Source organism: Vanacampus margaritifer, chromosome 13 (genome assembly GCF_051991255.1).
Source record: "Vanacampus margaritifer isolate UIUO_Vmar chromosome 13, RoL_Vmar_1.0, whole genome shotgun sequence".
NCBI lineage: Eukaryota > Metazoa > Chordata > Actinopteri > Syngnathiformes > Syngnathidae > Vanacampus > Vanacampus margaritifer.
Window position 1 is genome coordinate 12,460,834 of NC_135444.1, and position 13,435 is coordinate 12,474,268.

The 13,435-nt window shown below is 40.8% G+C and overlaps 1 protein-coding gene across 2 annotated transcripts; it reads right to left on the reverse strand.

The window, feature by feature from the left end:
• Nucleotides 1-3,382: 3,382 nt before the first annotated feature.
• loxl5a (lysyl oxidase-like 5a) lies at nucleotides 3,383-13,072 on the reverse strand. 2 transcript variants are annotated; one of them, XM_077584844.1, is made up of 9 exons: nucleotides 12,968-13,072; nucleotides 12,698-12,827; nucleotides 8,001-8,792; nucleotides 6,899-7,007; nucleotides 5,639-5,776; nucleotides 4,208-4,364; nucleotides 4,033-4,128; nucleotides 3,854-3,969; nucleotides 3,383-3,752 (listed from the first exon to the last, which is right to left on the reverse strand). In XM_077584844.1, exons 3-9 carry the CDS (start codon nucleotides 8,758-8,760, stop codon nucleotides 3,746-3,748), a joined length of 1,383 nt encoding a protein of 460 aa, XP_077440970.1. In that variant the 5' UTR covers nucleotides 8,761-8,792; nucleotides 12,698-12,827; nucleotides 12,968-13,072; the 3' UTR covers nucleotides 3,383-3,745. The 2 variants fall into 2 exon arrangements, with proteins under 2 accessions (XP_077440970.1, XP_077440969.1); XM_077584843.1 differs by lacking the exons at nucleotides 12,698-12,827; nucleotides 12,968-13,072 and having other exon boundaries at nucleotides 8,001-8,800.
• Nucleotides 13,073-13,435: the final 363 nt, after the last annotated feature.

Below are 13,435 nucleotides of genomic sequence, written 5' to 3' on the forward strand. Positions count from 1 at the left end.
TATATTCACTTAAAGCCTCTGGTGGCTGTAATATTTCTCTCCACAGCATCATTCCAGGTCTTTCCACGCTGCCACTAGAGGCGCTAGCCACCAGCTAGCTCGCAAGCTAGCAGTCTGGGGCCAATGTGCGGTGGTCTCGTCTGTGACGTCACCTCCTCTCGGGAATTTAAATTATGACAATAAACTGTTTTGTTAATTGTGGCATCCATGATCCATCCAATGTGCCTAGTAATAATAATCATCAAGATATTCGCATAGTACACGCAGGAAACCCACACAATCACATGGAGAATATGCAAACTCAACACAGGAAGGAGCCGAATTTTGAACCCCAAACCTCAGAACTGTGAAGCAGACGTGCTAACCACTCGATCACTGTCTGTAAATAACATTTGTCTCAAAACAAGAGTGTAAGCAATGCCAACTTATATGTAATATATTTGCAGTACTAATATTACACCTCCATTTTTGCAAAATAAAGCAAAACAAGAGACTAAAAATAAACGACGTTACTGTATGTCAGCATGTGTGTGTGTGTGTTTGCACGTATGTCTTTGGCGCCATAAAGCATCCTCCCAACAAAGTGTGACAGGTGAACATATGTTTGGCCCAAATCGTCAAACCTCAACATTGTCTGACAGCCATGTGTGAAAGTTGTGAACACAACAGGAGGAGCATAAAAAATATATACATACAGTACCATACAGTTAGTTCGCCTCCTTCCCCCTCAAATGTTCACCTGGTGCCTCTCTGTCCTATCACACCTCACGGGACTAAAATAAGACAAGAAGAATATGTTTTGGTCTTGTACGTTGTGCTAAAAATAAAGGCCCTGCAGTCTAGCATGTTCCCTTAAATCATTTTTTTTTGTGCCGTGTTTTCCACACAGAGGCTTGTAGAGAAAACACCAAGGTCACACGTTCTTCTATTTTAAACAGGGAACAGCACGTCAGGCCATTCAAACAGCGCTCCATGTGAACGGTTTCCTCTCGCAGGATGTCAGAGGCAGAGAAATATATTTGTTCATTCGCTTCGCACTCACACAAACACTAACTTCTTCTCACGACTGCAAACAAACCATTTGGGGTAGGCAAATACATTCAGACAGAGCAACACAGCCTTTCACTAATGACGCTCATTTCCCAGACTTTGAGCACACACGGGGGATGTGAAAGAAATGTCAGCATGTCTGTGTGGTTAGTTATGCGTCAGCACAAATACATACAGCTACTTAAATAGTTGTAAACAGGACCAGAGGAAGGAAACTTCTCATTTACAGTCTGCGCTTTGCCAGCCATCCATCTTCTATACTCACTTGAGTTGAGTTCCTGGACTGGTTGTCAGCCAATCGGAGGGCACATATAGATAAACAACCATTCTGACTCACATCGTCGGCTATGGATCATTTAGAATTGTCAATGTTTAGAATGTGGAAGGAAACTAGTGTAAAGTGAGCCAATGTCCGCACAAGTGTATGTCTTAACAGGGAACACTTTTATTGTCGCTCAGAAAACAGTACAACCCAACACGAGCGGTAACGTCACTAACAGCTCTGAAGCATGCGTGCGGCAGTTGCCATAGTAACCCAGTAGCAGCGTTTTACCGCATTTCGGACTACTGTCGTAAATTCCAGTGCGTATAGTCCTTATGACAACTAGAGTATGGGGAATAACATTTTCGTGTTTTCACGATTTAATGATGATATAAATGGATGTGTGAGTGGATGGATTGCAATATGCACATATTATAATATTTCACATACATTATATATACTTTTAAATTAATAATACAGGAACAAAAAAAAACTACCCCTTTACGCGATTCTACGCTATTTACACGACTTCCCCGTTATCTCAACTAACTACTTTTTCAAACAAAAATGACTCCTCAGGTATACTGAGGACTTCCAAGGTTGTTGTGTCACTGTTGGCTCTGCCGCTTGTTGACTGCCAGTCTCTCACACACGTCAAAATATGAACAGCAAGCTGACGTACATATTTCGCAGTACTGCTTCCCCCCTTGGCCCGCAGATCTGTGAAATGTCTCTCCTCCTTGCCATTTGGAGTGGAGAAGGAATGCTGTCCGTCCCGCACGGCCTGCAGGCCTAACACGACGATCTGCCCTCAACAAACAGCCCCGTGAGGGGAAATGGAGGACGAGGAAGAGGCTGTGTCCCAGCTAGTCAGATTCACCCTTCCAGAGGGGAAAGTGAGTAGAAGCAGAGTCCAGTTAGCCCCAGAAGTATTTGGACAGTTACATAATTTATTGTTTTGTATTTATATAAACTGTGGAAAAAGTACTTGCGTGTTATTTTACTTGCATACAAAAAAAAAACATAACGACAACAACAGATGGTACATAAACAAAAAAACATGTGCTAAATTAGCTAATACAAATAAAATAAAAATATATATTACCTGTATGTGGGTTTTCCAATTAGCCAAATATTTTTTAAATGCTGGAAGCTTATGGTTTACTCTTTTGCTACTTTAAACAGCTAAAAAAAAAAATCAATGAGGCTGTACCTGGGGGATATCGTGCTTCTCCAAATCTTTTTGCAACATAGTCATTGACACTCACCGATCTGAATATATGACTGGATAGCCGATAGGCCACGACTTTTGAAGTCGGGAGGCCGCCATATTGCTCCTCCCAAGAAACGCTTCTCGGCATACGATCCTATACATTTACAGTATCGAAATTGGAGAACATTTGAAACAGTACTTAGTAGAAACAGCATGATTTATGATGTTTTAGATTTGTTAAACATAAACAAGAGTACTTCAGACGTTTTACAACTTGCCTTCAATACATGTATAAATGATATGCTTAATGATGTTTACAGGAGGATACTGTACTTATTTATATTTTTATTAAAGAATTATAACTGTAATTCAACAAAAGATGACTCTTCCAAATCTAATATTGGGGTCTAAGGAACTGAGCGATAAGCAGTCAAATAATCATGTGTTTTCAAGCATGTGAATTAAGACTAAAATAATAATTGCTTTAACGTGAAAAAAACTTTCATTATCATTTTTTATGAGACATTTTGGGGCGTCCCTGGAAGTCTTGGAGTCCTAACCAATTGCCTATGATGCCAAATGGTAGGTTAAGCCCGCCTTGGTGAGGCTGAGTACCATCTGCCTCACTTCATACGTTTAACTGTGTTTTTATGAGATCAGCAAAACTAAATACACAGCATAACACCGATATTAAATACATGCTATACTAAAGACTGATTATGGAAAATTACAGTGTGTAGCCTATTAAAAGTGTCTGACAGAAACAGCCTCCTCAACCCAGTTAGTGAGGGATTGCGCAATCTGAGGTGAAGCCATTTTAAGTGCGGTTTGACAACAACAACAATAGCAGAATGGCGCTCTGTTAAATTCTTTATTAAATAATAACAATTCATACATTAAAATGCACTTTTATAAATATACACTTGAAAGGGTAAAAAAAAAATGAAGGCATTTTAAATAATACATGCAAGAAAACATTTTTTTATATCACAAAAGGCCTTACTGATAAACAAGTATTTTCTCAGCATTTGCTATGCCATTCTATTTCATAAAAAAAAGCACCTATTCTGACAACACTATACAACACTAATGCACTGTTAAAAAAACTAAAATAATTTAAAAATTTCACTGGGGTGTCTGTAGCAACGCTGTAGTGCTCAAAGAACTCCTTCAGCAGCAGGACTTTTCAACAACATGATGACGCTGAGCTGTCACTCAGGTCAGCTCCTGTCAAACAACAGACTCGTTTTAATTGTCAATCAATTTGAAGCTCCAAAACACTTTGGTCATGTCAACAAACGGCACAGTTACAGTGAGTGGCCCATTACTTTGCGATCCTGCAGTTTGCTGCTTGCACGTAGCTTCCCGTGTACCGGATGTCACACTTGGCCACGTTGTTGGAGAAATCCGACTCCTCGACAAGTTTATAGGGGTTCACCGTCACCTGAGAAGTGGAAAGCTTACTAAATACTGACTAAAATAGTAAATTTTATTGCATTTGTGTTACCTGGAGTGTGTAGTTCCCCGGAGGAACGTCGGTAATGTCGATCCATTGGCAGTCGATGTTAGCGTGGTAGGTGTCATAGCAACCAGGACTAAGCCCCTGACAGAGGTTAAAAAAATACAACCTGGTTTGGCTCAAGATCGTTTATGACATGCTTTTAATTCATCTGCGAGCAGACCTGCGTGTGAGCAGTGCAGGCAAAGCGTCTCCGTACACCGCGGTCACATGACGTGTCCTCCAGACAGAAACTGGCCTTGTGGCCCTCGGCCACTTTGCGTCCAGTGGAGGTATCCAGCAGGTCATAGTTACTGAAGGCCTCCATGCTGTGGTAGTGGCTTCAGGCAGAAAAGTCGGAATTGAATGAATAAGTACAGTGGAAGGACAATATATTATTATGTGCGGCCTTAAAATCTTATAGGCTCGTTGTTCAGGGCATCCATGTCGCTCATCACAAGTCGCTCATGATGGATTCCCAACATGGCTGCCAAAGACATCAATAGATTGACTACTATACCACTCAAAGGAACACTGTTCCATATTTAGTGTGAGGGGAACAGCAATTCAATCAGAAGAAAGCTTATTTACATATTGAATATTAACTCATTCACTGCCATTGACGGCTATAGACGTTAAACTATTTCTATTTGTTAAACATTTTTTTCCATTTTTGTTAACAAGAATGTGAAAACCTATAATTTTTTTATTGTACATTTAGAACAGATATAAAATGTGTGATTAATCGTGAGTTAACTAGTGAAGTCATGCGATTAATTACTGACGCCCCAAATTTTTTATAATCTTTTCTTTTTCTTTTTTTTAATCGCATCAGGTGAATACAATTTTTCATTGTAATTAATCACATGACTTCAATAATTAACTCACGATTAATCACAAAATTGATATCTGTTCTAAATGTAATTTTTTTATAATATTTTATAATTTTGTAATACAATTTTCATACTCATTAACAAAAGTGAAAAAAGTGGAAAACAAATTAATTTTGGACGTCTACAGCCGTCATTGGCAGTGAGTGAGCTCAAGAGGAAGCCAACCCAACAACATTTTCTTGACAATAATGTTTTTTATGCAGCCCCACTAGTCTAAATAATGGAACATGAGTTAAGGGTTATAGGTTAGGCAAAATCCAGCGATTTTTATCAGGATCAGAAGGCGGCCATTTTGCCTTTTGCTGTCAAGTGAAAAAGACATCACGGTTGCTCAGGTCTCAGGTAACAACCAATCATAGCTCAGTTTCAGAAAACTGGCTGTGATTGGTCATTGCCTGAGCCCTCAGAAACTGTGATGTCATCTTTAGTCGACAGCAAGTGGCAAAATGTCCGCCATGTCATGTTCAGACTAGTGAGGTCACATATTACATATTATTGTCAAGAAATGTTTAAGGTTAACTTTAAAAAATGCCATCCTGGCCATTTCTAACCCACATCAACTTGCAAACCTGATGAAAGGTCGTCAAAGATTATTAAAAAAACAAAAACATTGTAACATGGGAACTTTAATGTATACAATATGAATTAACAAAACAAACTATTGAACAGTAGTGTAAACAAACAATAGATAACAGCAAAGAACAAATGAGCCGTCAACTCACCGATGACAGCTGTGCCATTCCCACTCGTGTCTGGGCTTCTTCGGGAGGAAGTCAACTGTTCCTTGGTTCTTGACACGCTGCGGGAATCTGAGAAGAACTCTGTAATCCAGCTCCCTCACACTCGGATGATACGCAGACCTGCACGTCATAAGAAGTATCACGCACATGTTGCAGCTGTATCGAGAGAACTGTGGACAAGTGGCTAGGAATGTAGCTAACTTGTGACTGAATGGAAAGTTTGATTCCCCACATTTGAAGGGTTTAATGGCAAATGTCAGATCTAGTGCAACGTGCAGGTCATATTATATGCTTTTGCGGTCTTGTCTGCTGCCACCATCTTGTTTGTTTTACTTGGCAACAGATCCTTAGCGTTTGCCAGCTGGTGTGCCACTCAGTCGCCAAGTGGGCAACAGGCCAGCATACATCATAAAGTGATGCAACACAAGGGGAAGACATGTTTCCTCCTTTTTACATGCATCGGCAGCATCACATTAGATGAAGTGGTCCATAGAGGTAACATGCCAAAAACAAGTGGTGGGATCAGTTCGGCTATCAGTTTGGTTTATGTAGTGCTTCACAATAGGTGGGTTTCCATTCACCTATTTTCATTTGAATTTTCAAGAATTTCGAAAAAGAAACTGAATGGAAGCGCCAGGAATTCGGGGGAAAAAAGGACCAAAATTCGCAAAAAAAAGTTTTTACGCTTGGAGGGGGTGGTTTGTGAACAGTTTCGAAAAAAGGAAAATGCGCATTTTACAAATAAGCGACTACAAGACCGGATATACGTCGCACGTTTTGATCATACTACGTCACGCGCACGTTTGTAGTCACAATAAATGGCGGATGATAAAGTAAGATATGTTTGGGGAGACGAAGAAACACGATTCTTTTTACAATTAAATAAAGAAAAAACATTAATGCAATTTTAGATTGCTCTATTAACATCAGCTCTCAATGTAACGACACACTTCACTTACATGCGGGAGGGAAGCCAACAAAACAAACTACTTCCGTTCAGTCCAGCAAAACCAACATTCCCACCAGGAACTCTACATTGTCCCAAAGTTCCGTTACTACAACGTCATCTCGCAGCGCATATTCGCAAAAGAAGAGCGGATGGAAACGGGCATAAATCGCATGTCCGTTTTGCGCATTTGGATGGAAACCTGACTTATGGCCAAAAACTTTTATCCAGATATCATTTAAGTAATTTTAGCTTTGACAGTATCCGGGATAGAAAATGGCGGGAAAGAAGTGCACCTGGATAGGCAGTTCTCCTCAGCGGCACAGCGGAGCGCAAACATCTGCACTCGCTGGATGTATGATGCAGCTTGAATGTAGTATGGGTCAGGAATCAAGTCTGGGAGACCTACAGAAGACATTATCAATATGAAGTACAGTCAAGTCAATTCTAGCTGGCAAAACTGTGCATTAGTATCACATCTGCATGCTACTAGTTCTACGGTGGATTGCTAAATGTTATCTACTAGGAATTTATGATAGTAGTACTCTGGCACCACGCAGTCATCAAGTAATGCACGTTTTTTCCTCCTCAGCAACATTTGTTGGTCATTCCATTAGTGCATTCTATTTTCTACTAGTGTGTAGAAATGTCACTAAGTCAATAGTGGAAAAAACGTCACTAGTCATTCTACTAGTGCGCCTTTGTCTTTTGATGATACACAGAAATGTCATACACTAGTGGAAGACATTGAAAAACATCAGCAGTAATATACTGTGCTGTTCTTCTAGTGCAACCTAGTCATTCTACTAGTGTGCAGAAATACGCTAGTGGAAGGCAGTAGTTTGGCAAGTATTACTTGGAGACAGTCATTCTTCTAGTGCAACATTATAGTGTGCAGGGACGTCTGACAGACAGTAGTGGAAAATCAGCGGTGTTCATTCTACTAGTATGCCATAGGCATTTTACTAGTGCAACTTAGTTGTTTTGCTAATGTGCACTAGTCATTCGACTACAAGTGTGCAGAATTGCAATATGCTAGTCGCTAAAATGCAGTAGAGGAAATAATGTCTCTAATAAGGCGTACTGTAGGCATTCAACTAGCCCTAGTTGATCTACTAGTAGCCAATGTACTTGTCATTCTAGTAGTACGCAGCAATGCCATATAAATAGTGGAATACACTAATGGAAAAACATTAGTAATAAGATGTAGTTGTTCTAATTGTCTCTATAGGAATTCAACTAGTGTGTCCTACAGTACGCCCTTGTCACTTTACTAGTGCTATGAATGAAATGGCATGCAAGTGGATCTATCAATGCAAAAAAAAAAAAAAAAAGTCACTAGTCCTTCAACTACTGCGCCTCAGCAAAGTAGTTGCGTGCAAAGTAGTTGCGTCGTACCGTTATGGAAGAAGATGGTACCGTGACCCGGTCCTGGTAGAACCGGTCGCGCGGGGACCCTGTTCCTTTGGTCCGGTGGGTAAACGTTATAGAAAACGGAGTTCCTGTGCGGATCTTGCAGTGGCTCGCTCGTGTTCGTCGTGGTGCCGATCGGATCGGTCCTCTGCTGGGTGTAATGTACCTCGACCACATTTCTGGACAGTATCGCCGGTGCGGCAGTTGGTCGGGGTTCAGTTCTGCGCTCCGTGTTTGGAGTTTGTGTCGCGTCCCCTCTATCGTCATTGGCCACCGTGGAGCGAGGCGTCGGGTTTACGAGTTCGGGTCTGTGCGTAAAATCCGGAGACGGTCGCGTGGGCGCAACGGTGTCGTCCAAAGAGGAGCTTTGACCCCCTCCGGAGAACTCCTGATTGGTGTAGGCCGCTGCGATGCGGGGTGACCACGCTTGGTCTCTCGGAACCAAATTCTGACCCGCATCGGGAGCGTTTGCTCGATCCGGATTTACAGATGTTCTTCTCGATGGAGGCGGGAGGTGAGCGCGGTTGATGGTGGTTAACAGGAGCTGGGTTCGGCCTCTGGACTGCGCGGGCGCTCGGTATTGGGTGCCCGTGCTCAGTAAACTGTACACCCGGCCGTTGTTCTCCCACTCGAACCTGTGCTTCCACGGGTGGGGTCGCGCGCGCGCAGGTTGACGATGCTGCGCGCTACTCAGGCGCACCACAACATCCAGGAGGCAAAGCAGCAGGAAGGCGAATTTCTCCATCTGCGATTTCTTCTTCTGACTTCGAGGAGGTCCTGTACAGTGGGGCCCAAACGTGTAAGTGGGAGTGGGCTGCAATGAGCTCCTGTTATAAACACACAAGCCATTCTGTCACAGCTCCGTGACACATTTTGGGCAAATGTTTGTCTTGAGACTATTATGAGTCACTTGACAGCACAAAGTCAACAAGCTCGGACCTCCGCTAAGGAGGCGCAATGATTTAGGACGGGGTGGGCAAACTTTAGTGCTAAACGAAAGGCCCCATTTTTTAAAAGTGACAGACGACCCTTTTTTGTCAAATAGTTCATTTTAATTTTTCAATTGTTATTGTAATTAATTTAGCCTACTCATAGTTAATTAAACCATTGTTTAATTTAAAAAAATATATATTGTTTTATTCTCAATTTTACCAATATTTATAGTTGCATTATTTACATAAATCAATTTAAGATAAGATAAATACAATTCTTTAACTAACAATTTTTAAGGGGAAGCACTACAACAAATTGTTCAGGGCAGTTTAGAATGTCAGAGGGGTAAATCTGGGCGTTTCTAGTTCATTTTTTGGTGGTGCATTCATTGAATCCCAGCCCCCCCAAATCGATTATTTGTTGTTGTTTTTAATGTATAGTATGTCCTTTTTAAATAAGCTACAGGAGTGTATTACCACACAGTATTTTCTTAAAATGTAATATTTTAACAACAAAATTAAAGGAACGCCCCCTTGTCCTTCCATCCAATTCCTCCTATTAGTGCCCTATATTGCACAAATGAATACGCAGCCTTCCATGCGTGATTAAAAAAAAAAAAAAAAACAGTACAGTCGTGGTGTAACTATAGTAAATACTTGACTTCTGTTTCTACTACTTCGATTCCTGGCCCGAATAGGTACTTCCCTCTCTTTCCTGCTGTCTTGTCATTAAAAAGGCAATAATAATAATAATAATAATAATAATAATAATAATAATAATAATAATAATAGGTGATGTTTATCCGGACGCAGGCAACTAGCCCCAAAATAAAATAAACTTTGCTAAGCGTCATGTTGCGCGTCAATCATTAACGTTCGTATGGGGAATTTGCGCCCCCTTGTGGAGTTACTAAAGAGCTGCAGGGTGAGGTGCAATAATAGATTCATGTAATGGGGGGCTGGACATCTTAGATGACTTAGGGAAGGCCAAAAGGCAACACGTTTGGATTAATTTAACAATTTAATTCTTAGCACAAAAAAGAAACAAAGAAAAAGAAAACATACAGAGAAAAGCAGCGAAAATTATTGCGATAAAGCTCCCTTCTATACCCCCCCCCCTCCCCCAAAAGCAAACTTGTGTCTGTGTTTTTTTTTGTGGGTGTTTTTTTTATTATTTGTTTATCATCCAATCCAAAGTCCACTGTAGTGCGTCTTTCATCTGTGTCCATGTGTGTGCGTGTGTGTATGTATATTTGCTTTGGTAGTGGGGAGGCTGGCGCCAAACGGGGTGGGGTGGGGGGGTCTCGCACAGGCCACACAGCACCATTCAGGCTAGGACCACCACTGACCAGAATGCTACCACTGGACCAGAACCAAGAGGGGAAGAGTAAAAGTGGAGACTGGGAGACCTAGACAGACTTGGAAAAGATCAAGGATAGTGAAGCCAAGAAAACCGGACGAACATGGTCCCATCTGAAGAAATATGTTCAAATTCGAATCTGTTGTAGGGATGTGATTGACATTGTACGTGTGAGCGTGCCCTCAACAAGCCACAATACAGCCTCTCAACCACATGGTGGCAGTAGACGCGCGATAAAATGAGTCATTCTCACTTTTGATTGGTACTGATTAATTTAGCGATTTTCTTTATTGCTGCCTCGTTCTGACTACTTTTTCTCATGCTCTGATTACTTTGGTAATTATTTGTAATTCCATTCACCCTTTTTCCATAGCGCTTGATGAGTGGCAGGTTAACTAGAGTCTAGTCTCCCAATTGACATGACAACCACTCTTAATGATTCACACCTGTTGACAAGGGCCCCTTATATGATTCTTGTTCACCATCTTGCCTAGTAAGTATTGGTTGTAACTTTGAGAGGCTTAAAAGAAGTCTGACTGGTATGTAAAAACCTCCAGGGTCCGTTCCTCCAGCAGCACCACAAAAGCACGTCTAAATATATACCAAACACATGGTGACAAGCACTCAGACCCTCTAAACAATTTGTAAATATAAATCCACTAAGTGTGAGCAACACGAGCACTTGGACACGTTCTGCCCGAGTTGAATCACAAGGTCCAGACAGGCAGAGATCTCGTGGCCGTCTGGAACGACATGAGCATGATTCCTCCGCTATGTCGGGATGCTTCTCATTGTCCTGTCTCGTACTCACACTTAGCTCTCGTAACCTGGCACATGTGATGTCTCCTGGCACGTCCCACATGAGGAGATGCGATACCATCAATGATTGACCCTCAAACTCGTTTTGGAGGTTGAATTGTCATACGTGTGAAAAGGCTGAATGGAAACTATCACCAAGCCTTCTCTGGGTCATTTAGTAGTTCACCGTGAAGGCATGTATGCTTCCAAGAGGAGGGAGATTTCAGTCTAATACAGCACATTGTTACAGACTGAACAAGTTCCTGATATGTTGTTGAATCTTATCCGCAACATTTTGACGGCTATTTAGTCTCGCCTGTGGTGGTTTAGCGACTAAAAGGTAACAAAGCGATTCCTAGGTTAGCTAACTAAAGCAAAACATCTCTGTCATTCTTTTTGCTAAAAGCTAACTTGCTAGCTTACATTTGTTATTTGTTTTCCTAAAAGGTAACATATACCGGTATGTTAGCTTACATATAGTAAAGGTAGTCCTGTAAGTATACTAAGTTACAGCACTATTCTCTATAGTTTGCATTCTCTGTAGCTAAAGTAGCTAAATAAAGTGTTGTTATCAAACTTATCAACACCTTCCTTTATGAGACTGTTGAGTTCTAAACATCAAAAATTTTGTAAAGACATATTCTCTTTTAAAGGTGGTTGTGTTACATTGTGGACTGAAGGTATTATTTGATTACTATATTAAGTGTAATCTTTGCGTGTTCAAAAATAATTGAAAAATGAGATCTTATGAAAAAGCCTTCTTTATAAAGAATTTATTTTAAGAGCTCTTAAAAGACACAAGAGTAAATGCTTACATTCAAAGGTGATGTTAAGCCTCCAGTGTGTTCATATGAAAAACACACAGTCGCTTTATAGATGAAAAAAGCATACTCCTCCTCTGAGGCTGGACAAAGAGTTAGCAATTATAATAGACAGACAAGTGATTCATTGACATGTTTTCTCCAGTCTCGTCCAAAGCCGGAAATATATGATTAGACAGGTACTACCATGCGACCTAGACTCCCTCAGACCCACAGTGTTATCAACTTGAGAACATGCCTCCCATGTGCATTCCTATCTCACCAGCTGGAAGGGAGTGAAAAGTGTTATTCATTACACTACAGTTACAGTATATGTCCAATATATTTCACACAAACATTATCACAGTTATATGGCATCTATATACTATAAGTAAATTCATAAACAGTAAAAATATGCATAGAAAATGTTAAATGTCTTCAGGACCTAATGCAATGTCTCATATTTTAAGTTCATACTTTAAATAATATGCAGTATATATACTATTGACTTTGTTTAAGAAGGCACAATGGCCAACTAGTTAACACAAAGATTAATTTTTTAACTCTTTATGGACGGGCTTTAGTTTAAGGGTCCACTCACTGCCGTGTAAAGAGGTCAAGTCTGTTTAGGAAAAATGTCAAGACTGGATTTATTTTCACTGTAAAGCAGCTTGGGATAATTCAGCCATTGTGTTCACATTCTCCTGCATTAATTTTACACGTCTATCTATTCACAAGAGCACACGGCGATGACTGACATACGCAACGGCTGCGACCTTGATGACTCTTTACCTCGTTTGAGTGTACTTGATGAGAGGATTTCAAATGTGAGCGTGCGCACGCCTGCAGGTTTGACCCACTCACAATGCTGTCACTTTTAGCACCGGGAAGCTAAGCCAGCGCCTTTTCCGACCACGTCCACCTGTTAGGGCGTCACAACAATCCCCTTGTCACTCCATTTCCACAAGACATACATGTGTCACATTGCGTAAAGCCACAGCTGATGTCAGGAATACTGTTTCAATAATGAGTGACGACAATAAACACAGAAGTGACACGTACTTGAGGTTCGCTGTTGCATTTGGCAGAGGCGCCATTGATTCAGTACGTGACGTCAGTAATGGGAGGTTGTGCTACATTCGTGCTATGGCAACATCTCCAGGCAGCCTGATCACTACAGCGCTGGCATGGAAACAGGTGTTCAGAACATTCAAATTCTCCCGTTCCATTACAAATATTTTAACTCCAGTTTAATATTGGTTGCCCTCTTGTGGCCATTTTAGGATCAAGAACTAGAAATGAGAAAAAATTTAAATTGCCAATAATTTCATGTATCAAAAGCACTAGTGGTATCAGTACTTGGTATCGGTATTGGTGACTACTCAAGAGTTGAACTACTGGTTTCTGGAAAAAGTGGAATCAAATGTCTGTAGTTTGATTCATATCATTACATACATTTTTCATTCAATGTTAGTGTCACATATAAACATACTGTTCATATGTAAAAAAAACAACAAAAAACAACCCATG

Coding starts and splice junctions, on each gene's coding strand:
- loxl5a (XM_077584844.1), bottom strand. CDS start 8,760: ATGGAGAAATTCGCCTTCCTGCTGCTTTGCCTCCTGGATGTTGTGGTG. Junction 7,008..8,000: donor TACCATCTTCTTCCATAACG/GTACGACGCAAC, acceptor TGTCTTCTGTAG/GTCTCCCAGACTTGATTCCT. Junction 4,129..4,207: donor CCTGCACTGCTCACACGCAG/GTCTGCTCGCAG, acceptor AACCTCTGTCAG/GGGCTTAGTCCTGGTTGCTA.